The sequence below is a fragment of the Carcharodon carcharias genome, chromosome 18 (assembly GCF_017639515.1).
Source record: "Carcharodon carcharias isolate sCarCar2 chromosome 18, sCarCar2.pri, whole genome shotgun sequence".
In the NCBI taxonomy this organism is placed as follows: Eukaryota; Metazoa; Chordata; class Chondrichthyes; order Lamniformes; family Lamnidae; genus Carcharodon; species Carcharodon carcharias.
In genome coordinates, this window is record NC_054484.1 from 81807591 (window position 1) to 81833352 (window position 25762).

The 25762-nt window shown below is 47.7% G+C and overlaps 1 protein-coding gene across 5 annotated transcripts in view; it reads right to left on the reverse strand.

The window, feature by feature from the left end:
* Window positions 1–25762, reverse strand: part of LOC121290694 (diacylglycerol kinase eta-like) — a 121461-nt gene that overhangs the window by 31651 nt on the left and 64048 nt on the right. For 4 of the 5 annotated variants that reach the window (XR_005945864.1, XM_041211505.1, XM_041211506.1 and 1 more), the window contains exon 1: window positions 14740–15098. Coding sequence is in view for 4 of the 5 variants with exons in the window: in XM_041211505.1 (XP_041067439.1) it covers window positions 14740–15003 (264 nt within the window). In the remaining variant the exon portion in view is untranslated. Of the gene's footprint in view, window positions 1–14739; window positions 15099–25762 lie in introns of those variants that run through there. The other variant, XM_041211504.1, reaches the window with a different exon arrangement.

Sequence of the window (25762 nt, forward strand, 5' to 3'; positions counted from 1 at the left end):
TACAGTTTAATACAAAGCTTGACAGACCCCAGTGCCCCAGATTCAAAGACCTTCAGTGAATTAGTAGACCTCGTTAAGGGACATTTCCAACCCAAGCCCTCAGTCACAATGCAGAGGTTGTATAACTAAAGAAGAACTCTCTCCTAGAGGTTCCTCACTGTGCTAACTCATTGGTTCACAGATCACACGATCTTACAGCACAAGATTATTCTTACAGCTACAGTCCTACATTTATCAGGACTAAATTACTACATTCCTCCCCCTTTAACTTTTCTAAACATTTTGTATTTACAGGGATATTTATCTCATGACACACAAGGAGTAGTAAAGGCAAACAGCACAGATGCATTTATGAAAAATTGGATAAGCACAAGTGAGAGAAAGGGATAGAAGGATATGCTGATATTCCCTCTAATTTCTGTTTGCTGTGTGCAGCCTGCTTGTTGCACTGCATGATCGTTTAAAGACTGACATGCATCCACACATATGTGCATCTTAAAGGGAATGCTGCTTGTGCAGGACCTGTTGGCTCCCTGCACAGCATATTCCTGATTGTTTCATAGCCGCTCAGCTTACAGGAAACATTGCTGATTGGATTAGATAAAGTAAGGTGGGTGGAGGCTGATGAGGAGCATAAACACCAGCGTAGACCTGCTGGACAGACTGGTCGACTATTGTGCTGTAAATGCTATGTAATTGGAGAATAAATCCTAAATCAGAACACCAAGATCTGTTACGATCAGCAGTTCAAAATAGATGGGAACTAATCAGGTTGGGGATTTAAAATGTCCATATGTTCTCTGGGGCTCTGTGCCAAACATTTGTACAGTACACATTGAGAGAATCCCCCCACCACACCCATACCCTGCAATAAAATACCAAAAATGGACTGAAACATTCACATTAGAATAACGGATAACCTCGTTATTGTAAATCACTTTCACTGTATGTCTCTTAAAAGCAATATGTTTAATGTCGACATCTCCAGATTAAACAATACACCAGAGTGCTTAATACAAGCTAATAGATAACAACATTTTCAAACGTCACTACATTCCAGCATTGTTTTTAAAGAAAATGGTGAGTCTAAATGTCTTCAGCAGAGCATAGGAACATAGGACTTAGGAGCAGGAGTAGGCCATTCGAGCCTTTGAGCCTGCTCCGCCAATCGATAAAGATCATGATTGATCTGATTGTGGTCTGAATTCCACTTTCTTGTTTGCCCCCCACAACCCTCGACTCCCTCGTCTATCAAAAATCTGTCTAACTCAGCCTTGAGTAAATTCAATGACCCTCAGACTCCACTGCTTTCTGGGGAAGAGAATTCCATAGACTAACAATCCTCAGAGAGAAAACTCCTCATCTCCATCCTAAAAGTAGAGATCTCTTATTCTTAAACTGTGTTCCCTAATTTGAGTCTCCCTCACAAGAGGAAACATCCTCCTGGTGCAAAACCCTTTTGCACCACAAACACATTTAAAGTACAATACAGGCTTTACTCAAGGCTTTTAGTGTATTAAGTATAAGATGCATATTGATCAAATACCCTATTTAAAATGCAGATGGAAGGTTTACTTCTAACATGGAATACACACTATATAGTGGCCATTTCCTGGTTTCTCAGGAAGATTTATTCTAAAGGGAAAACAACCACACATTTATTAATGTATACTTTTGAAAGAAACCCTTATTCAAGGGCTCAAAGTTAATAGCACAGAATTCAAAATCATATATATTTTGAAGCAGCTACAAAGACTTTATGAACAGGATACATCTGTAACTTAGATACAAGTGTCTCTGCTTCAGCTAATGAAGTTGAACTGCAGTTATGTTTTGAACCAGAGCACATGGCAATGTTAAGTAAAGAAAGTAGAACTCTGAAATCAAAACAGAAAATGTTGAAAATACTCAGCAGGTCTGGCAGCATTTGTGGAGAGGAAACAAGTTAATGGGCGGGATTTTCCGCACCCACCCACTGCCGCAATCTTCTGGTCCCGTCACAAGTCAATGGACTTCTAGCTGGGGCGCCACCTCGCCCGCAGACAGTCCCGCCCACAACGGGGCCAGAAAATCCCCAATGTTTCAGGTTAACCTTTCATCAGAACCATTTGTTTTTGGGTTCAAGTAGAATCCTGGCCTGCTGTTACTTTTTTTCAATTTGATGCAACAACCTAATTTAAATAACCAGTTATGCAACCAACACTTTAAATATCAGAAAGCACAAGACTAGTAAGATTTTAAATTTCTCACTCATTACTTAACATCTTTACACGCAAGCACTTCAAATAATCTCTCCAACCTATATCTATATCAAATTCTTGCTGCTAACCCACATCCATCATGCTTTGTTTGGATTTTTGGATTTCCAGCATCTGCAGTTTTTTGCTTTTATGCTTTAAAGCATCTCACTTTGTCATGTGTAAAGTTGGCATCAAACCCTCATATTATATTCATTAAACAGCAACTAACAACCAAACAGGTCAAGAGGTAATGTACCAAATCCACCAATGGAGATACAAAAACTTGGAAATCAGCAATGAATCAACAGTTATTAGTGACCAACAAGGAGAAGAGGAACGAAGACATGCTAACCCCACTATCCCAGACATCAGGAGACAAATTCTTGAAAATCAAGAGACTTGGTATAAAAATCATGTTATTTTAAAATAAACATTAATCAACATAGAATGATATACCAGGATTACAGATATCTCCGGGACATAAAACGTTTCTCGGACTGCTGTTCCCGTCACATTCTGAGATCCACACTCAGTGCCATGCGCCACCATATGAACATGTTCGACCTCTCCCTCCAGCAGCACCGCCGTACCCTTTTTCAAAGCTGCGTGTGCCCCCAGTTTCATTTTATTCTTCGTCTCATCCGACGCCTCAACAAGAAACTTTTTCTCCTTCTCTCAAGTGCTAAGGAACGCAAGCTCCAACAACTCATCGACACCAACACCCATCCAGGACCCTCCACCCCTGCTTGTCCCTCCGTCCCCACCCCATCTTCCAATCCCAGCCCCAGCCGTGTATTCACTATACCCCCTGACCTTCCCCTCTCCGATGCTGAACGTTCAGTGCTCAGCAAAGGACTTAGTTTCATACCCTTACGCCCTCACCTCAATGAATTTCGGGCTCAGCATGATGCTGAACTCTTCTTCCGCCGTCTTTGTCTCCGGGCTCACTTCTTTGGGCAGGAGTCCTCTCCCCGTTCAATGGATCCTTTCACCCACCTCCAATATTCTCCCTCCACCTGGACCCTTCCCTCTGGATTCTTACCTTCTCTTGATCTTTTCATTGAGAACTGTCGGCGCGACATTAGTCGTCTCAATTTCTCTGCTCCTCTCACCCATTCTAATCTCTCTCTCTCTGAACTTACTGCACTCCATTCTCTCAGGTCCAACCCTGACATTGTCATCAAACCTGCTGACAAGGGTGGTGCTGTTGTTGTCTGGCGCACTGACCTCTACCTCGCGGAGGCTGAGCGTCAACTCGCAGACCCTTCCTCCTACCTCTCCCTGGACCATGACCCCACCACTGAACATCAAGCCATTGTTTCCAGGACTGTCACTGACCTCATCTCCTCTGGGGATCTTCCTCCCACAGCTTCCAACCTGATAGTCGCCCAACCTCGGATGGCCCGCTTCTATCTCCTACCCAAAATCCACAAACAGAACTGTCCCGGTAGACCGATCGTGTCAGCTTGCTCCTGCCCCACAGAACTCATTTCTCGTTATCTTGACTCCCTTCTCTCTCCCCTTGTCCAGTCCCTTCCCACCTACATCCGTGATTCCTCTGACACCTTACGTCACATCAACAATTTCCAGTTCCCTGGCCCCCAACCGCTTCCTCTTCACCATGGACTTCCAATCCCTCTACACCTCCATCCCCCACCAGGATGGTCTGAGGGCCCTTAGCTTCTTCCTCAAACAGAGGCCCGAACAATCCCCATCCAGCACTATTCTCCTCCGTCTGGCTGAACTTGTTCTCACACTGAACAATTTCTCCTTCAACTCCTCTCACTTCCTCCAAATAAAAGGTGTGGCTATGGGTACCCGCATGGGCCCCAGCTATGCCTGCCTCTTTATGGGGTATGTGGAACATTCCTTGTTCCAGTCCTACTCCGGCCCCTTTCCACAACTCTTTCTCCGGTACATCGATGATTACTTCGGTGCTGCTTCATGCTCTCGTCCGGACTTGGAAAAATTTATTAATTTTGCTTCCAATCTCCACCCCTCCATCATTTTCACGTGGTCCATCTCTGACACTTCCCTTCCCTTCCTTGACCTCTCTGTCTCAATCTCTGGTGATAGTCTGTCCACCAATATCCATTACAAACCTACTGACTCCCACAGCTACCTTGACTACAGCTCCTCACACCCCGCTTCCTGTAAGGACTCCATCCCATTCTCTCAGTTCCTTCGCCTCCGACGCATCTGTTCCGATGATGCTACCTTTAAAAGCAGTTCCTCTGACATGTCCTCCTTCTTCCTTAACCGAGGTTTTCCACCCACGGTCGTTGACAGGGCCCTCAACCGTGTCCGGCCCATCTCCCGCGCATCCGGCCTCACGCCTTCTCCTCCCTCCCAGAAACATGATAGGGTCCCCCTTGTCCTCACTTATCACCCCACCAGCCTCCGCATTCAAAGAATCATCCTCCGCCATTTCCGCCAACTCCAGCATGATGCCACCACCAAACATATCTTCCCTTCACCCCCCCCTATCGGCATTCCATAGGGATCGTTCCCTCTGGGACACCCTGGTCCACTCCTCCATCACCCCCTACTCCTCAAACCCCTCCTATGGCACCACCCCATGCCCACGCAAAAGATGCAACACCTGCCCCTTCACTTTCTCTCTCCTCACCATCCAAGGGCCCAAACACTCCTTTCAAGTGAAGCAGCATTTCACTTGCATTTCCCCTAACTTAGTCTACTGCATTCGTTGCTCCCAATGTGGTCTCCTCTACATTGGAGGGACCAAACGTAAACTGGGTGACCGCTTTGCAGAACACCTGCGGTCTGTCCGCAAGAATGACCCAAACCTCCCTGTCGCTTGCCATTTTAACACTCCACCCTGCTCTCTTGCCCACATGTCTGTCCTTGGCTTGCTGCATTGTTCCAGTGAAGCCCAACGCAAACTGGAGGAACAACACCTCATCTTCCAACTAGGCACTTTACAGCCTTCAGGACTGAATATTGAATTCAACAACTTTAGGTCTTGAGCTCCCTCCTCTATCCCCACCCCCTTTCTGATTCCCCCTTCCTTTTGTTTTTTCCAATAAATTATATAGATTTTTCTTTTCCCACCTATTTCCATTATTTTTATATATTTTTAAATCTTTTATGCTCCCCCCACCCCCACTAGAGCTATACCTTGAGTGCCCTACCATCCATTCGTAATTAGCACATTCGTTTAGATAATATCACCAACTTCAACACCTATGTGTTCTTTTGTTCTATTGTCTGTGACATCTTTTGATGATCTGCTTCTATTACTGCTTGTTTGTCCCTACAACCACACCAACCCCGTCCACTTCTCTCCCCCCACCCAAACCCACCCACCACCACCCCACACACACATACACGCGCGCACGCGCACACACACACACACACACACACACACACACACACACACACACACACACACACACACACACACACACACACCTTAAACCAGCTTATATTTCACCCCTTTCTTGGATTCACTCAAGTTCTGTCGAAGGGTCATGAGGACTCGAAACGTCAACCCTTTTCTTCCCCGCCGATGCTGCCAGACCTGTTGAGTTTTTCCAGGTAATTCTGTTTTTTTTTTGGATTTCCAGCATCCGCAGTTTTTTTGTTTTTATATAGATTGATATACAGTTGACTCAAAGGCAGTTTGAGTGCAACGAGTGTACAAGCTTAGAGAAGTGGCTGATAATACACTGAAGCCTTCAGCAGTGTGCTCGCTGCAAGGTGAGCTGCACAACAAGCTGTACTTCAGGAACAACAATCAGAGCTGCCTCCAGCCTAGCCAACTGCCTTACACAGACCAGTCCAGCAGAGCCGGAGCTGAACCTGGGGTGTGCTCCTGCCACCCGGTACAAGGCTATCGCCCACTGCCAGAGCAGCAAAGTAAACCAGCACACCAATGTGTCAGTGCTAGAGCCACTCCAACAGGCGCAAGCACTCACTGGCCGGCTGCTCATGCAAATCCGACCCTAGGAGCAGGAGGAAATGAAGGTCCCTCTGAGGAACAAGAGGCTGGCCTGTTGATAGAGAAGGAGATCAAGGTAAAGAAACAGATTGTTCGCATAACAGGGGTCTGGGGCAACGAGCGCTCAGGGGCCGGGGCAGCGAGCGCCCAGGGGCCTGGGAAAGCGAGCGGTCAGGGGCCTGGGAAAGCGAGCGGTCAGGGGCCTGGGAAAGCGAGCGGTCAGGGGCCTGGGAAAGCGAGCGGTCAGGGGCCTGGGAAAGCGAGCGGTTAGGGGCCGGGGCAGCGAGCGCTCAGGGGCCAGGGGCAGCGAGCGGACAGGGGCCAGGGGCAGCGAGCGGTCAGGGGCCAGGGGCAGCGAGCGCTCACGGGCCAGGGGCAGCGAGCGCTCACGGGCCAGGGGCAGTGAGCGCTCAGGGGCCTGGGGCAGAGAGCAGTCAGGGGTGAACAGCAAAGGATGTCAGGGGTCAGGGAACGAGAACGGTCAGGGGCCTGGGGCAGCGAGGGCCCGGGGGCCTGGGGCAGCGAGGGCCAGCGAGGGCCCGGGGGCCTGGGGCAGCGAGCGCCCGGGGGCCTGGGGCAGCGAGGGCCCGGGGGCCTGGGGCAGCGAGGGCCCGGGGGCCTGGGGCAGCGAGGGCCCGGGGGTGAAGAGCAAAGGATGTCAGGGGCAGAGAACAGGCAGATGCCTGGGGCAGTGAGCGGTCAGGGGCCTGGGGCAGCGAGCGCTCAGGGGCCTGGGGCAGCGAGCGCTCAGGGGCCTGGGGCAGCGAGCGCTCAGGGGCCTGGGGCAGCGAGCGCTCAGGGGCCTGGGGCAGCGAGCGCTCAGGGGCCTGGGGCAGCGAGCGCTCAGGGGCCTGGGGCAGCGAGCGCTCAGGGGCCTGGGGCAGCGAGCGCTCAGGGGTGAAGGGCAAAGAATGTCAGGGGTCAGGGGCAGAGAACGGTCAGGTGCCTGGGGCAGGGAGCGGTCAGGGGTCTGGGGCAGAGAGCGGTCAGGGGTCTGGGGCAGCGAGTGCTCAGGGGCCTGGGGCAGTGAGCGGTCAGGGGCCGGGGCAGCGAGCTGTCAGGAGCCAGGGGCAGCGAGCAGTCAAGGGCCTGGGGCAGCGAGCAGTCAGGCACCTGGGGCAGCGAGCGCTCAGTGGCCTGGGGAAGGCGAGCGGTCAGGGGCCGGGGCAGTGAGCGGTCAGGGGCCAGGGGCAGCGAGCGCTCAGGGGCCTGGGGCAGCGAGCGCTCAGGGGCCTGGGGCAGCGAGCGCTCAGGGGCCTGGGGCAGCGAGCGCTCAGGGGCCTGGGGCAGCGAGCGCTCAGGGGCCTGGGGCAGCGAGCGCTCAGGGGCCTGGGGCAGCGAGCGCTCAGGGGCCTGGGGCAGCGAGCGCTCAGGGGCCTGGGGCAGCGAGCGCTCAGGGGCCTGGGGCAGCGAGCGCTCAGGGGCCTGGGGCAGCGAGCGCTCAGGGGCCTGGGGCAGCGAGCGCTCAGGGGCCTGGGGCAGCGAGCGCTCAGGGGCCTGGGGCAGCGAGCGCTCAGGGGCCTGGGGCAGCGAGCGCTCAGGGGCCTGGGGCAGCGAGCGCTCAGGGGCCTGGGGCAGCGAGCGCTCAGGGGCCTGGGGCAGCGAGCGCTCAGGGGCCTGGGGCAGCGAGCGCTCAGGGGCCTGGGAAAGCGAGCGGTCAGGGGCCAGGGGCAGAGAAAGGTCAGATGCCTGGGGCAGGGAGCGGTCAGGGGCCTGGGCAGAGAGCAGTCAGGGGTAGAGAGCAGTCAAGTGCCTGAGGCAGGTAGCAGTCAGGGATCGGGGCAGAGAGCAGACAGGTGCCTGGGGCAGAGAGCAGTCAGGGGTGAAGAGCAAAGGATGTCAGGGGTCAGGGAACGAGAACGGTCAGGGGTCTGGGGCAGCGAGGGCCCGGGGGCCTGGGGCAGCGAGGGCCCGGGGGCCTGGGGCAGCGAGCGCCCGGGGGCCTGGGGCAGCGAGCGCCCGGGGGCCTGGGGCAGCGAGCGCCCAAAGGTGAAGAGCAAAGGATGTCAGGGGCAGAGAACAGGCAGATGCCTGGGGCAGCGAGCGGTCAGGGGCCTGGGGCAGCGAGCGGTCAGGGGCCAGCGGCAGCGAGCGCTCAGGGGCCAGGGGCAGCGAGCGCTCAGGGGCCAGGGGCAGCGAGCGCTCAGGGGCCTGGGGCAGCGAGCGCTCAGGGGCCTGGGGCAGCGAGCGCTCAGGGGCCTGGGGCAGCGAGCGCTCAGGGGCCTGGGGCAGCGAGCGCTCAGGGGCCTGGGGCAGCGAGCGCTCAGGGGCCTGGGGCAGCGAGCGCTCAGGGGCCTGGGGCAGCGAGCGCTCAGGGGCCTGGGGCAGCGAGCGCTCAGGGGCCTGGGGCAGCGAGCGCTCAGGGGCCTGGGGCAGCGAGCGCTCAGGGGCCTGGGGCAGCGAGCGCTCAGGGGCCTGGGGCAGCGAGCGCTCAGGGGCCTGGGGCAGCGAGCGCTCAGGGGCCTGGGGCAGCGAGCGCTCAGGGGCCTGGGGCAGCGAGCGCTCAGGGGCCTGGGGCAGCGAGCGCTCAGGGGCCTGGGGCAGCGAGCGCTCAGGGGCCTGGGGCAGCGAGCGCTCAGGGGCCTGGGGCAGCGAGCGCTCAGGGGCCTGGGGCAGTGAGTGCCCAGGGTCCTGGGGCAGCGAGCGCTCAGGGGTGAAGAGCAAAGAATGTCAGGGGTCGGGGCAGAGAACAGTCAGGTGCCTGGGGCAGGGAGCGGTCAGGGGTCTGGGGCAGAGAGCGGTCAGGGGTCTGGGGCAGAGAGCGGTCAGGGGTCAGGGGTCTGGGGCAGCGAGTGCTCAGGGGCCTGGGGCAGCGAGCGGTCAGGGGTCGGGGCAGCGAGCGGTCAGGGGCCAGGGGCAGCGAGCGGTGAAGGGCCTGGGGCAGCGAGCGGTCAGGCACCTGGGGCAGCGAGCGCTCAGTGGCCTGGGGGAAGCAAGCGCACAGGGGCCTGGGGAAGCGAGCGCTCAGGGGCCGGGGCAGCGAGCGCTCAGGGGCCTGGGGCAGCGAGCGCTCAGGGGCCGGGGCAGCGAGCGCTCAGGGGCCGGGGCAGCGAGCGCTCAGGGGCCTGGGGGAAGCGAGCGCTCAGGGGCCTGGGGCAGCAAGCAGTCAGGTGCCTGGAGCCGAGAGCAGTCAGGTGCCTGGAGCCGAGAGCAGTCAGGTGCCTGGAGCCGAGAGCAGTCAGGTGCCTGGTGCCGAGAACAGTCAGAGGTCTGGGCCTGAAAATAGTCACTCTACCACGATGCATCACGGTGGTAATTTGTGCTGTTTATAAGATGCACTTCAGCAAATGCCAAGATTCCTTCAACAGCATCTTCCAAACTCATAAACTCTGCCATCTAGAAGAACATGTGCAGCAGGCTCAAGGGTACACTACCTGATGCAAATAGCCCTCAAAGTCATATCACATCCTGACTTCGAAATGCATTGCTTTTCACGCACTGTTGCTGGGTTAAATCCTGGAACTCCCTTCCTCATATGGGTGTAGCTGCACCACATGGACTTCAGCACTTCAAGACGGTGACTCACAATCACCTTCTCAAGGGCAATTAAGGATGGGCAACAAATGCTGACCTTGCCAGCAATGCTCACGTCCCATGAACAAATTTAAAAAATGCCAGCGGACCTGGAATAGGGAGCACAGGAGGAGCAAGCTGTGGTCACCATATGTCACCTGGACAAGCTCTTTCTCATAAATCCTGGGAGCATAAGAAGATAAGAAAGAGAAGTAGATCATATATCTCCGTGAGCCATTCAATATCATCATGGCTGATCAATGGCTTCAACTCTACTTTCCCACTCACTGCCCATATGCTTTGATTCCCTGAGACACCAAAAATCTGTAAATTTCAACCTTAAATATACTCAATAATGAAGCATCCACAACCCTCTGGCACAGAAAATTCCAAAGATTCACAATCCTTTGAGTGAGGAAATTTCTCCTCATCTGTTCTGAATGATCGACCCCTTATCCTGAGGTTGTGCCCCGGTTTGCTAGATTCCGCAGCCAGGGGAAACAGTCTACCCTGTCAAGCCCCTGCAGAATTTTGTGTGTTTTAATGAGACAATCTCATTCTTCTAAACTCCAGTGAATATGAACTCAATTTATTCAGACTCTCATTCTAGGACAATCCTCTCATCCTATGATTCAATCTAGTGAGCCTTTGCTGTATCACGTACAATATAAGCATATCCTTATCCTTCCTTAAATATGGAAACCAAAATTGCACAAGGTATTCCAGATGTGGTCTCACCAAAGCCCTGTGCAATTGTCGCAAGACTTCCTCATTCTTGTCATCCAATCCTATTCCAATAAAGGCCAACATGCCATTTGCCTTCCTAATTGCTTGCTGTACCTGTCTTGTACGAGCAGAGACTCTGAACATCAACAATTACAAGTTTCACAAGTTTTATAAAATACTCTGCCTTTTTATTCTTACAACCAAAGTGAACACCTCCAGATTCACCTTCATCCGCCACTTTATTGCCCAATCTTTTACCCTGGCTATATCGCTTTGCAGACTCTAAGTGTCCTCCTCACAGCTTACATTCCCATCTAGCTTTGAATCATCAACAAACCGAGATACATTTCTCTGTCTTATTGTCTAAGTCATTAATATAGATTGTAAGTTGTTGTGGCCCCCAGCACTGATCCTGTGCCTCTCACCGTAAATTCGTCAAATTTAGCAACACTGGAAACCATTGAAATCATTCAAAATATCTTTCAAAATCTTGTGATCATCTTGTTTATTGAGTAACTTGAGGGCATAATATAACAATAAGTTACATTTCTATGGCATGTTTAACACAATAAAATCACTGAATCTTTACAGTTCAGAAGGCAGCCATTCGGCCCATCGAGTCTGCACTAACTCTCGAAGGAGCATTCTAGCTAGTTCCACTCCCCTGCCTTATCCCAGTAACCTTGCACATTTCTTATCCCAAGGTGCTTTGCAAGAGCATTTTATAACAAAATATGACACCAAACCACATAAGGAGATATTTGGTCAGATGATCAAAAGCTTGATTAAATGTAGGTTTTAAGGAGTCTCTTAAAGAAGGGAGTGAGGGAATTCCAGAGCTTGGGGCCTATGCACAGCCATCAAAGGTGCAGAAATTAAAAACAGGGATGCACAAGAGGCCAGAATTAGAATCATGCAAATAGCTCAGAGAGTGGGGTTGGAAGAGATTACAGAGATGGAGAGGAGTGAGGCTGTGGAGATATTTTTAAACAAGGATGAGAATTTTAAAATTAAGTTGTTGCTTGATTGGGAGCCAACGTAGGTAGCTCAATGAGCATAGAGGGAATAGGTGGATAGGATTTGGTACGAGTTAAGGTGCGGACAGCAAAGTTTTGGATGGTCTGAAGTTTACAGAGGGAAAAATATAGAAGACCAGCCACAAGTGCATTGGAATAGTCAAGTCTAGAAGTAACAAAGGCATGAATGAAAGTTTCATTCATAAAGCCAGGCAATGTTACAAAGGTGGAAATATGCAATCTTAATGCAGTCTTAAATGTATGATCCTGGGATCAAATATGACACCAACCCTGCAAACAGACTGCGAACGACTGTCTCAGATGGTTACCAGGGAGAGAGGTGGAAATCAATAGCCACAGAACAGAGCGGTAACCGAAATCATTGGCTTCAATCTTCCCAATATTTAATTGGAGAAAATTTCAGGGATGGAAACCAGATTGGTGGGATTCAGCAAACATGGAGTTCTGGGAAAGATAGGAATGGATTTGGGAGGTGACAACGCATTCAAGAATTTAGGAAAGGGAGTTTGGAGTTGAGGTGGTAGTTGGAAGAAAAGTTAAGGGTTTCTTTTGAGGAAGACCGTGATTACGGCAAATTTAAAGGAGAGATAGGCAACAGCTGAGGAGAAAGAACCATTAACAATATTGGCTAACATGGGGATCAAGAGGGAAAACTGGGTGGACAGCAGTTTAGTGAGAACAGGGTCCAGAGAGCAACAAGTGGATCTCAGGGATCAGGTGAGCTGGGAGAGAACTTGAGGGGAAATAGGCGAGAGATTAGGGAAAGATGCAAATAAACCAAAACTGACATAGGTAAGAAAATGAACATAGTTTAGAAGCAAATCAAAAAGAGTTTCCCTTTTTTTGTATTTGAAGTCTCTCCAGTCAGGTTTCCATCTCAAGGCCTGCCACTCAGCTTTTATTCAGATATCAGCTACAATGACTGGCCTTACCAGACTGGAAACTACAACTGTAAGAACCTGTGATTATAATTCTCAGAATGTCACTTAAAAACTGCACCCACTTCTGATTCTAATTAAACCATCACATTGGGCAATGATGAACCACATTCAAGCCTTTGTTTTTGATTCACATCTAGAGCAGGCCATTCAGATAACATGCCAGGGCTTGCTGTTTCACAAAACAAACTGACATTTTACTTCACAGGTAGATCATGACTTTTCAAGTGTACTCAAATGCAGCAACCAATCGTACAAGGCAAGATCTCACAAAGAGAGAATGAGTTGGTATTTATTGAGGAAGAAAGTATCTACTCTTTCAAATGCTCCACTGAACAGATAGACAGGGCCTTGATTTAACGACACATTTGAAAGGCAGCCCCTTCATCAATACAGCCCTTTCTTAATGCTATACTGAAGTGTCAGCTCAAATTCTGCAGAGAGCCTGAACCCAGAGCCTTCAGATTAAACACTCTCTCACTGGCAAGGGTAAAGTTCTGACATCACTTCAACCCAAAAAATCTTGATTATGACAATGGTCAAACACACAAAGGCAACTATGAACATTTTTCTGAACTGTATCAGATATAGCTTTGTGACTTTAAAGCCTGCCTTTAAAGTGTACTTGGTCATCCTGTCTTCTTTGGTTCAGTGTAGATTTGGATCTGTTATGCCTCTGAAGCACTGGGGACATTTTCCCATGTTAAAGGCACTATATAACTGCAAGTTTTGTTGACAGGAAACAGCCTCAGTCTGACAAACTTAATGCTCCAGGAAAACTTGCACCTGCCTCTGGTCCCAGGCTATTCTACATCCGGATAAGAAGAAATTAACCCACACTCCATCCCTACTTCAATTTGTGCTCCAGACCCCACTTTATAAAAACTACTCCACTCATGTCTCTGTTGTGCATTCCCAATCTTATTCTCCATACCTCAGAACATACCAGGACTCCCTCTCGGCAACACCAGAGAATTTCTATTAATAAAAATAAAATATTGTTGGTTCCTGAACTAATACTCTGTCCTTTTTTGAAATAATTCAAAAGAAAGCAAAATCCTAGACAAATTAGAGTTTGGAGCCAGTCCTAAGAAAGAAGGCCTGTGAAATGTAACTGGCTAAAGCAGGGTCAACACTTATATGCTTACCTGCCACATTGCAGTCACTGGTTTCAATAATACTCAAAGAAACTGACAAGCCTATTTGGAAAGGAAGAATTATTCTTCATTTCCATCACAAGAATGCAATGCACAAGTAATGCAATAATGTATTGTGAAGCTATTTACATTATGTTTGTAAACAAGTGAAAAACTTTGCCAAAATGATAGCCCTAAAAATGTCATTTAACTAAATGTCACAAACTAAATCATAAGATTTAATATGAAGATATCATTTGTCTGTGCACCCTGGCTGTAAACCATTTCATTATATGACCATATTTATAAAGGGAACTTTGCATTACCTTGTCTTGCTTATAACCTGCCCCACTACCCCCAGTGGAAGCACTGCAGTACCACCACCGTTGGGAGGGTGCAATTACATCGTGACAAGTTTACATCGTTCCATTATCAATGTTGACAGATGAATCAGTCATGGAAACAGAGAATAAGGACAGTAATTATTAAACACAGGGACTGAACTATATGTCTGTTGGTCAAATTATTTCTCAGCATCTAACCCCACTTCACATATAGGCTACTTTTGACCAGGTGGAAGATTGACAAAAATGGGTGATTGACTTAAATATACACTGACTTGCGCAGCACAAAACTTCTGACAAATTTGGCATTCACAACTAAAATACAATCAATGTATTTTATACAGCAAACACACACACAGGTGGTACAGGCAACACCCTGAAAGCAATTCCCCCCCAATTTCAGAACTTATTCTCAAAATTTCCAACGGCACTTAACTTGCAGCCATGACCTTTCTTTGGTGGCACCCAACTTCATCCAAATACCAGCATATATCAAACAAAAGAAGAGAGGGGATGCCACCATTGCCCAACCAGCCAGGGATTGCTGGCTGAACTGGAGTGTGTGCTTGGAGCATCTTCAGATTGCCAACTTTCTTTAAAATGGTGATGTGCAAGGTGAGAACCGCCCCTCTTTTTGATGGATTGTCAGGGTAAGGTATATTTTGCTGGAAGTTAGCTGACTGGCTGCCAGTGGCCCCGCAGCTGGACCCTGCCTCTGGCCTGACTCCCGCTGCCATGGGGACGGCCGGCTTCCATCGGGCCGCTCCCTAGCAACCGAGCGTAGCAACGGGCAGCCGAGCTGCGGCCTGGCCCCTCAGCGCCACTGCCACAGCCTGAACCTTACCTTGCTCCTGATCTGCCCGGAGGTGGACACTTTCCTGATGAGTTTCTGCGGCCCTTCGTGCTCCCCGTCGCTGTCTGAGGACTCGTCCCCAGCGGCTCCGGCCGCCTGCTGCTGTGGAGCCCCGGGCCCCAGCCCCGCCATCGCCCCGGCCGCCGCCGCCTTCTCCGATTCCTGAAAGCAGAGGAAAGACTTGGCATGAGGTTGAGCAGCTTTCCTGTCAGCCCCAGCCCAGCGCGGAGCAGCGCCTCCGGGCTTCGCCGCCATGTTCCTGCCGGACTCTGGGCAAGGGTGAGAGAGAAAGTTCAGAGAAAGAGAGAGACAGAGATAAATAAATAGAGAGATAGAGAGTAAGAAAGAGAGAGAGAGAGATAGAGAGTGAGAAAGAGAGAGAGAGATAGAGAGTAAGAAAGAGAGAGAGAGATAGATAGAGAGTAAGAAAGAGAGAGAGAGAGAGAGAGTAAGAAAGATAGAGTAAGAGAGAGAGATAGAGAGTAAGAGAGAGAGAGAGATAGAGAGTAAGTAAGAAAGAGAGAGAGAGATAGACAGTAAGAAAGAGAGAGAGAGAGATAGACAGTAAGAAAGAGAGAGAGAGATAGACAGTAAGAAAGAGAGAGAGAGAGATAGACAGTAAGAAAGAGAGAGAGAGATAGAGAGTAAGAGAGAGAGATAGAGAGTAAGAGAGAGAGATAGAGAGTAAGAGAGAGAGATAGAGAGTAAGAGAGAGAGATAGACAGTAAGAAAGAGAGAGATAGACAGTAAGAAAGAGAGAGATAGAGAGTAAGAAAGAGAGAGATAGACAGTAAGAAAGAGAGAGAGAGATAGAGATTAAGAGAGATAGAGAGTAAGAAAGAGAGATAGAGAGTAAGAAAGAGAGAGAGATAGAGAATAAGAGAGATAGAGAGTAAGAAAGAGAGAGATAGAGAGTAAGAAAGAGAGAGAGATAGAGAGTAAGAAAGAGAGAGAGAGATAGAGAGTAAGAGAGAGAGAGATAGAGAGTAAGAAAGAGAGAGAGAGAGAGAGTAAGAAAGAGAGAGAGAGAGAGTAAGAAAGAGAGAGAGAGAGTAAGAAAGAGAGAGAGAGGAGTAAGAAAGAGAGAGAGAGGAGTAAGAAAGAGAGAGAGAGGAGTAAGAAAGAGAGAGAGAGGAGTAAGAAAGAGAGAGAGAGGAGTAAGAAAGAGATAGAGAGGAGTAAGAAAGAGATAGAGAGGAGTAAGAAAGAGATAGAGAGGAGTAAGAAAGAGATAGAGAGGAGTAAGAAAGAGAGAGTAAGAAAGAGAGAGTAAGAAAGAGAGAGTAAGAAAGAGATAGAGAGTAAGAGAGAGAGAGTAAGAAAGAGATAGAGAGTAAGAAAGAGATAGAGAGTAAGAAAGAGATAGAGAGTAAGAAAGAGATAGAGAGTAAGAAAGAGATAGAGAGTAAGAAAGAGATAGAGAGTAAGAAAGAGATAGAGAGTAAGAAAGAGATAGAGAGTAAGAAAGAGAGAGAGAGAGAGATAGAGAAGAGAGAGAGAGAGAGTAAGAGAAGAGAGAGAGAGGAGTAGAGAGTAAGATGAGAGAGAGAGAAAGAGAGAGATAAGAAAGAGAGAAGAGATAGAGAGTAAGAAAGAGACAGAGAGTAAGAAAGAGATAGAGAGAGAGAGAGAAGAGATAAGAGAGAGAGAGATAGAGAGAGTAAGAAAGAGATAGAGAGAAGAGAGAGAGAGAGAGAGAGACAGAGAGGAGAGAGAGAGAGAGAGATAGAGAGAGAGATAGAGAGGAGAGAGAAAGAGAGAGAGAGGAGTAAGAAAGAGAGAGTAGAGAGAGAGAGAGTAAGAAAGAGAGAGAGAGAGGAGAAAGAGAGAGAGAGGAGTAAGAGAGAGAGGAGTAAGAAAGAGAGAGTAAGAAAGAGAGAGTAAGAAAGAGAGAGTAAGAAAGAGAGAAAGATAGAGAGAAAGATAGAGAGAAAGATAGAGAGAAAGATAGAGAGAAAGATAGAGAGAGAGAGAGAGAGTAAGAAAGAGAGAGAGAGGAGTAAGAAAGAGATAGAGAGGAGTAAGAAAGAGATAGAGAGGAATAAGAAAGAGATAGAGAGGAGTAAGAAAGAGATAGAGAGAGTAAGAGAGATAGAGAGGAGTAGAGAGAGAGAGAAGAGAGATAGAGAGTAAGAAAGAGATAGAGAGGAGTAAGAAAGAGAGAGAGAGAGAGAGTAAGAAAGAGAGAAAGATAGAGAGAGAGAGAGAAGATAGAGAGAAAGATAGAGAGAAAGAAAGAGAGAGAGAGAGAGTAAGAAAGAGAGAGAGAGGAGTAAGAAAGAGAGAGAGAGGAGTAAGAAAGAGAGAGAGAGGAGTAAGAAAGAGAGAAAGAGATAGAGAGTAAGAAAGAGAGAAAGAGATAGAGAGTAAGAAAGAGAGAGAGAGATAGAGAGTAAGAAAGAGAGAGAGAGATAGAGAGTAAGAAAGAGAAAGAGAGATAGAGAGTAAGAAAGAGAAAGAGAGATAGAGAGTAAGAAAGAGAGAGAGAGTAAGAAAGAGAGAGAGAGTAAGAAAGAGAGAGAGAGTAAGAAAGAGAGAGAGAGTAAGAAAGAGAGAGAGTAAGAAACAGAGATGAATAGAGAGAGAACGAAAAAGAGATAAATAGGAAGAAAGAGGGAACCAGAAAGATAAATAGAGAAACAGAAAGGACAAAGAAAGGGATGAATAGAGTGAAAGAAACAGAAAGAGATAGAGAGAAAGAAACAGGAAGATATAAGGGAGAGACTGAATTGAGGGAGATAAACAGAGAGAATAAAACAGGGGGAAAATAGAGAGAATGAAACAGAGAGAGAGGGAAAATAGAGAACGAAACAGAGGGAGATAAATAGAGAGAGAATGAAACAGAGGGGGAGATGAATAGGGAGAGAAGGAAACCAGAGAGATCGAAAGAGAGAGAAGGAAACCAGAGAGATCGAAAGAGAGAGAAGGAAACCAGAGAGATCGAAAGAGAGAGAAGGAAACCAGAGAGATCGAAAGAGAGAGAAGGAAACCAGAGAGATCGAAAGAGAGAGAAGGAAACCAGAGAGATCGAAAGAGAGAGAAGGAAACCAGAGAGATCGAAATAGAGAGAAGGAAACCAGAGAGATCGAAAGAGAGAGAAGGAAACCAGAGAGATCGAAAGAGAGAGAAGGAAACCAGAGATCGAAAGAGAGAGAAGGAAACCAGAGAGATCGAAAGAGAGAGAAGGAAACCAGAGAGATCGAAAGGGAGACAATGAAACCAGAGAGATCGAAAGGGAGAGAAGGAAACCAGAGAGATCGAAAGGGAGAGAAGGAAACCAGAGAGATCGAAAGGGAGACAATGAAACCAGAGAGATCGAAAGGGAGACAATGAAACCAGAGAGATCGAAAGGGAGACAATGAAACCAGAGAGATCGAAAGGGAGACAATGAAACCAGAGAGATCGAAAGGGAGACAATGAAACCAGAGAGATCGAAAGGGAGACAATGAAACCAGAGAGATCGAAAGGGAGACAATGAAACCAGAGAGATCGAAAGGGAGACAATGAAACCAGAGAGATCGAAAGGGAGACAATGAAACCAGAGAGATCGAAAGGGAGACAATGAAACCAGAGAGATCGAAAGGGAGACAATGAAACCAGAGAGATCGAAAGGGAGACAATGAAACCAGAGAGATCGAAAGGGAGACAATGAAACCAGAGAGATCGAAAGGGAGACAATGAAACCAGAGAGATCGAAAGGGAGACAATGAAACCAGAGAGAGAGACAATGAAACAGAGAGAGAGACAATGAAACAGAGAGAGAGACAATGAAACAGAGAGAGAGACAATGAAACAGAGAGAGAGACAATGAAACAGAGAGAGAGACAATGAAACAGAGAGAGAGAGAATGAAACAGAGAGAGAGAGAATGAAACAGAGAGAGAGAGAATGAAACAGAGAGAGAGAGAATGAAACAGAGAGAGAGAGAATGAAACAGAGAGAGAGAGAATGAAACAGAGAGAGAGAGAATGAAACAGAGAGAGAATGAAACAGAGAGAGAGAGAATGAAACAGAGAGAGAGAGAATGAAACAGAGAGAGAGAGAATGAAACAGAGAGAGAGACAATGAAACAGAGAGAGAGACAATGAAACAGAGAGAGAGACAATGAAACAGAGAGAAGTAGAGAGAGACAATGAAACAGAGAGAAGTAGAGAGAGACAATGAAACAGAGAGAAGTAGAGAGAGACAATGAAACAGAGAAGTAGAGAGAGACAATGAAACAGAGAGAAGTAGAGAGAGACAATGAAACAGAGAGAAGTAGAGAGAGACAATGAAACAGAGAGAAGTAGAGAGAGAGATCGAAACAGAGAGAAGTAGAGAGAGAGATCGAAACAGAGAGAAGTAGAGAGAGAGATCGAAACAGAGAGAAGTAGAGAGAGAGATCGAAACAGAGAGAAGTAGAGAGAGAGATCGAAACAGAGAGAAGTAGAGAGAGAGATCGAAACAGAGAGAAGTAGAGAGAGAGATCGAAACAGAGAGAAGTAGAGAGAGAGATCGAAACAGAGAGAAGTAGAGAGAGAGATCGAAACAGAGAGAAGTAGAGAGAGAGATCGAAACAGAGAGAAGTAGAGAGAGATCGAAACAGAGAGAAGTAGAGAGAGAGATCGAAACAGAGAGAAGTAGAGAGAGAGATCGAAACAGAGAGAAGTAGAGAGAGAGATCGAAACAGAGAGAAGTAGAGAGAGAGATCGAAACAGAGAGAAGTAGAGAGAGAGATCGAAACAGAGAGAAGTAGAGAGAGAGATCGAAACAGAGAGAAGTAGAGAGAGAGATCGAAACAGAGAGAAGTAGAGAGAGAGATCGAAACAGAGAGAAGTAGAGAGAGAGAATGAAATAAAGTAGAGAGAGAGAATGAAACAGAGCGAAGTAGAGAGAGAGATCGAAACAGAGCGAGAGGACGAAACAGAGAGAGTGAAAGACAGAGAAAACAAAGCAGGGAGAGGGAGAGAACAAAACAGAGAGGGAGATAGAGAGAGGACGAAACAAAGAGAGAGAAGGAAACGGGGAAAGAGAGAGAGAAGGAAACGGGAAGAGAGAGAAAGAAGGAACCAGGGAGAGAGAGAGATATCTTTCTCTTGTCTTATCTTATCTCTTTCTCCACTTGGAGAAGGGAAGGTTTGATCAGGGATAGCCAGCATGGCTTTGTCAGATGGAGGTAATGCCTAACAAATTTGATTGAATTTTTTGAGGAGGTGACCAAGTGTGTAGATGAGGGTAGTGCAGTTGATGTAGTTTATATGGATTTCAGCAAAGCCTTTGACAAGGTCCCACATGGGACACTTATAAAGAAGGTGACCATTACGAAGGAGAAGGTGCTAGGAAAACTGAAAGGTCTGAAGGTGGATAAATCACCTGGACCAGATGGATTACACCCCAGAGTTCTGAAGGAGACAGCAGAAGAGATAGTGGAGGCGTTAGTGGTGATCTTTCAGGAATCACTGGAGTCATGGAGGGTGCCGGAGGACTGGAAAATCGCTAATGTAACCCCTCTGTTTCAGAAGGGAGTGAGACAAAAGACGGGAAATTACAGGCTGATTAGCCTGACCTCGGTTGTTGGTAAGATTTTAGAGTCCATTATTAAGGATGAGATTTTAGAATACTTGGAAGTGCATGGTAAAATAGGGCAAAGTCAGCATGGTTTCATCAAGGGGAGGTCATGCCTGACAAATCTGTTAGAATTCTTTGAGGAGGTAACGAGTAGGTTAGACAAAGGAAAGCCAATGGATTTACTTGGACTTCCAGAAGGCCTATGACAAGGTGCCGCACAGGAGGCTGCTCAGTAAGATATGAGCCCAAGGTGTTAGAGGCAAGGTACTAGCGTGGATGGAAGATTGGCTGTCTGGCAGGAGGCAGAGAGTAGGGATAGGGGGTCCTTCTCAGGATGGCGACTGTGACTAGTGGAGTTCCGCAGGGGTCAGTGTTGGGACCACAACTTTTCACTTTATACATTAATGATCTAGATGAAGGAACTGAGGGCATTCTGGCTAAGTTTGCACATGATACAAAGATAGGTCGAGGGACAGGTAGTATTGAGGAGGCGGGGAGGCTGCAGAAGGATTTGGACAGGTTAGGAGAATGGGCAAAGCAGTGGCAGATGGAATACAACGTGGGGAAGTGTGAGGTCATGCACTTTGGTAGGAAGAATAGAGGCATAGACTATTTTCTAAATGGGGAGAGAATTCAGAAATCTGGAGTGCAAAGGGACTTGGGAGTCCTAGTCCAGGATTCTCTTAAGGTTAACTTGTAGGTTGAGTTGATAGTTAGGAAGGCAAATGCAATTTTGGCATTTATTTCAAGAGGACTAGAATATAAAAGCAGGAATGTGCTGCTGAGGCTTTATAAGGCTCTGGTCAGACCACATTTGGAATATTGTGAGCAATTTTGGGCCCCGTATCTCAGGTAGGATGTGCTGGCCCTAGAGAGGGTCCATAGGAGGTTAACAAGAATGATCCCAGGAATGAAAGGCTTAACATATGAGGAACGTTTGAGGACTCTGGGTCTATACTCGATGTAGTTTAAAAGGATGAGGGGGGATCTGATTGAAACTTACAGACTACTGAAAGACCTGGATAGAGTGGACGTGGGGAAGATGTTTCCATGAGGTAGGAGAGACTAGGACCCGAGGGCACAGCCTAAGAGTAAAGGGAAGACCTTTTAGAACAGAGATGAGGAGAAACTTCTTTAGCCATTGAGTGGTGAATCTTTGGAATTCATTGCCACAGAAGGCTGTGGAGGCCAGGTCATTGAGTGTATTTAAGACCAAGATAGATAGGTTCTTGATTGGTAAGGGGATCAAAGTTTACAGGGAGAAGGCGGGAGAATGGGGTTGAGAAACTTATCAGCCATGATTGAATGGTGGAGCAGACCTGGTGGGCCGAATGGCCTAATTTCTGCTCCTATGTCTTATGGTCTTAAGGCAAACGCACATGGGAAGGAAGGAACACAAGTTCAAAGTGAGGGGCAGGAGGTTTTGGGGGAGGGGGGCTGTGAGGGAAAACTTTTTTACCCAGAGGGTGGTGACGGTCTGGAATGCGCTACCTGGGAGGGTGGTGGAGGCGGGTTGCCTCACATCCTTTAAAAAGTACCTGGATGAGCACTTGGCACGTCATAACATTCAAGGCTATGGGCCAAGCGCTGGTAAATGGGATTAGGTAGGTAGGTGGGTAGGTCAGGTGTTTCTCACATGTCGGTGCAGACTTGATGGGCTGAAGGACCTCTTCTGCACCGTGTGATTCTGTGAAACAGGGAGGGAGAGAGAAGGAAACATGGAGAGAGAAGGAAACGTGGAGAGAGAGAGAGAGAAGGAAACATGGAGAGAGAGAGAGAAGGAAACATGGAGAGAGAGAGAGAGAAGAAAACATGGAGAGAGAGAGAGAAGGAAACATGGAGAGAGAGAGAGAAGGAAACATGGAGAGAGAGAGAGAGAAGAAAACATGGAGAGAGAGAGAGAAGGAAACATGGAGAGAGAGAGAAGGAAACATGGAGAGAGAGAGAGAAGGAAACATGGAGAGAGAGAGAGAGGGAAACATGGAGAGAGAGAGAAGGAAACATGGAGAGAGAGAGAAGGAAACATGGAGAGAGAGAGAGAGAGAAGGAAACATGGAGAGAGAGAGAGAGAGAAGGAAACATGGAGAGAGAGAGAGAGAAGGAAACATGGAGAGAGAGAGAGAGAAGGAAACATGGAGAGAGAGAGAGAAGGAAACATGGAGAGAGAGAGAGAAGGAAACATGGAGAGAGAGAGAGAAGGAAACATGGAGAGAGAGAGAGAAGGAAACATGGAGAGAGAGAGAGAAGGAAACATGGAGAGAGAGAGAGAAGGAAACATGGAGAGAGAGAGAAGGAAACATGGAGAGAGAGAGAGAAGGAAACATGGAGAGAGAGAAGGAAACATGGAGAGAGAGAGAGAAGGAAACATGGAGAGAGAGAGAGAAGGAAACATGGAGAGAGAGAGAGAGAGAAGGAAACATGGAGAGAGAGAGAGAGAGAGAGAGAAGGAAACATGGAGAGAGAGAGAGAGAGAGAAGGAAACATGGAGAGAGAGAGAGAGAAGGAAACATGGAGAGAGAGAGAGAGAGAGAAGGAAACATGGAGAGAGAGAGAGAAGGAAACATGGAGAGAGAGAGAGAGAGAGAAGGAAACATGGAGAGAGAGAGAGAGAGAGAGAAGGAAACATGGAGAGAGAGAGAGAGAGAGAGAAGGAAACATGGAGAGAGAGAGAGAAGGAAACATGGAGAGAGAGAGAGAAGGAAACATGGAGAGAGAGAGAGAAGGAAACATGGAGAGAGAGAGAGAAGGAAACATGGAGAGAGAGAGAGAGAGAGAGAGAAGGAAACATGGAGAGAGAGAGAGAGAGAGAGAGAAGGAAACATGGAGAGAGAGAGGGAAGGAAACATGGAGAGAGGGTGAGAAGGAAACATGGAGAGCGAAAGAGCGAAAGATAAAGAATGAAAGAGAGAGAACGAAACAGAGAGAAAGAGAGAGAACGAAACAGAGAGAAAGAGAGAGAACGAAACAGAGAGAAAGAGAGAGAACGAAACAGAGAGAAAGAGAGAGTACAAAACAGAGAGAAAGAGAGAGTACGAAACAGAGATATAGAGAGTGAACAAAACAGAGAGAATGAAACAGAGATAGAGAGGGACAGAAAGAAACAGACAGAGAGAGCAAACAAAACAGAGAGAGAACGAAACAGAGCGAGAGAACGAAAGAGATAAAGAAAGAAAGAAACAGAGAGAACAAAACAGGGAGAGAGATAGAGGGAGAGAACAAAACAGAGATAGAGGGACAGAATGACACAGAGAGGGAGATAGAGAATGCAGCAGAGAGAGAGAGAATGAAACAGCGAGTGGAGAGAACGAAACAGAGAGAGAACAAAAGAGAGAGAGATAGAGAACGAACGAGACAGAGAGAGAACGAGACAGAGAGAACGAAACAGAAAGAGAGAACAAAACAGAGGGAGAGGGGAGTAAACAGATATAGAGGGAACGAAACAAAGAGTGAGAACAAGGCAGAGAGATAGAGGGAGAGAATGACACAGAGAGGGAGATAGAGAAAGAACGAGACTGAGAGAGAACGAAACAGAGAGAGATGGAGAGAGAACGGAACAGAAAGAGAGAGGCAATGAAACAGGGAGAGAGGACGAAACAGAGAGAGATAGAGGGAGAGAACAACACAGACAGAGAGAGAGGGAAAGAGTGAAACAGAGAGAGAGGGAAAGAGTGAAACAGAGATGGAGGGAGAGTACGAAACAAAGAGGGAGAGAGAGAGAGAGCAAAACAGAGGGAGACAGATAATGAAAGAGAGAGAGAGGATGAACCAGGGAGAGCGAGACAAAAATAGAGAGAGAGGACAAAACGGAGAGAGAGAGAAGGAAATGGAGAGAGAAAGAAAGAGTGAGAGGGAAAAGTGAGAGAAGGAAAGAGAGATAGAGAGAGAAGGAAAGAGAGATAGAGAGAACAAAACAGGAATAGAGAGAATGAAACAGGAAGAGAGAGAGCGAAACAGAGAGAGGGAGAGAGGACAAAACAGAGATATAGAGAGAATGACACAGAGAACAAAACAGAGAGATAGAGAGAGAGAACAAAACAAAGAGAATTAGGGAGAGAGAACAAAACAGAGAGATAACGAAACAATGAAACAGAAAGAGAGAGAACGAAAGAGGGAGAGGGGAGCAAACAGAGGTATAGAGGGAACAAAACAAAGAGAGTTGAGGGAGAGAACAAGACACAGAGAGATAGAGGGAGAGAATGACAGAGCAGGAGATAAAGAACAAAACAGAGAGAGGGAGAACGAAACAGAGAGAGGGAGAACGAAACACAGAGAGACAGAAGAGAGAGAGAACGAAACAGAGAGAGAGAATGAAACAGAGAGAGAACAAAACGGGGGAGATATAGAGGGAGAGACTGAAACAGAGGCAGAGAGAGAGTGAAAGAGAGAGAGCGAAAGAGAGAGATAGAGAGAGAATGAAGCAGAGAGAGTGAAACAAACAGAGTGGGAGAACGAAACAGAAAGAGATAGAGGGAGAGAAAAAAACAGAGCGAACGAAAGAGAGAGAGAGAGAGATAATGAGAGAGAACGAAAGAGAGAGACCGAAAGCGGGAGAGACAGAGAGACAGCAAAACAAACAGAGCGGGAGAATGAAACAGAAATGGAGAAAAAAACAGAGGGAGATAGAGGGAGAGAATGAAACAGAGAGAGATAGAGGGAGAGAACAAAACAGAGAGAGAACAAAATGGAGGGAGAGAGGAAGAAACAGAGACAGATAGAGGGAGAGAACAAAACAGGGAGGGGGAGGAAACAGAGGGAGAGAGGACGAAATAGAGAGAGGGAGAGCAAAACGGAGGGAGAGTGGACGAAACAAATAAAGACAGAATGAAACAGAGAGAAACAGAGGGAGACAACGGAACAGAGAGAGAAGGACAGAAAGAAACAGAGAGAGATAGAGAGAGAAAACGAACCAGACCGCAAACGAAACAGAGAGAGGGAAAGAGGACAAAACAGGGAGATATAGAGAGAGAGAACAAAAAAGAGAGGTATAGAGAATGAACAAAACAGAGAGAGAGAGAATGAAACAGAGATAGAGAGGGACAGAAAGAAAGAGAGAGAGATTGACAGAGAACGAAACAGAGAGAGAGAGAGCGAACGAAACAGAGAGAGAGCGAATGAAATAGAGAGAGAACGAAACAGAGCGAGAGAATGAAAAAAATAGAGAAAGAAAGAAGCAGAGAGAGAGATAGAGGGAGAGAACAAAACTGAGAGAAATAGAGGGAGAGAATGACACAGATGCAGATAGAGAGGGAGAATGAAACAGAGAGGGAAGAGAACAAAACAGAGAGGGAGAACAAAAGAGAGGGAGATAGGGAAAGAACGAGACAGAGAGAACGAAACAGAGGGAGAGGGGAGTAAACAGAGATATAGAGGGAACAAAACAGAGAGAGTTGAGGGAGAGAACAAGACACAGAGAGATAGAGGGAGAGAATGACACAGAGCGGGAGATAGAGAACGAAGCAGAGAGGGAA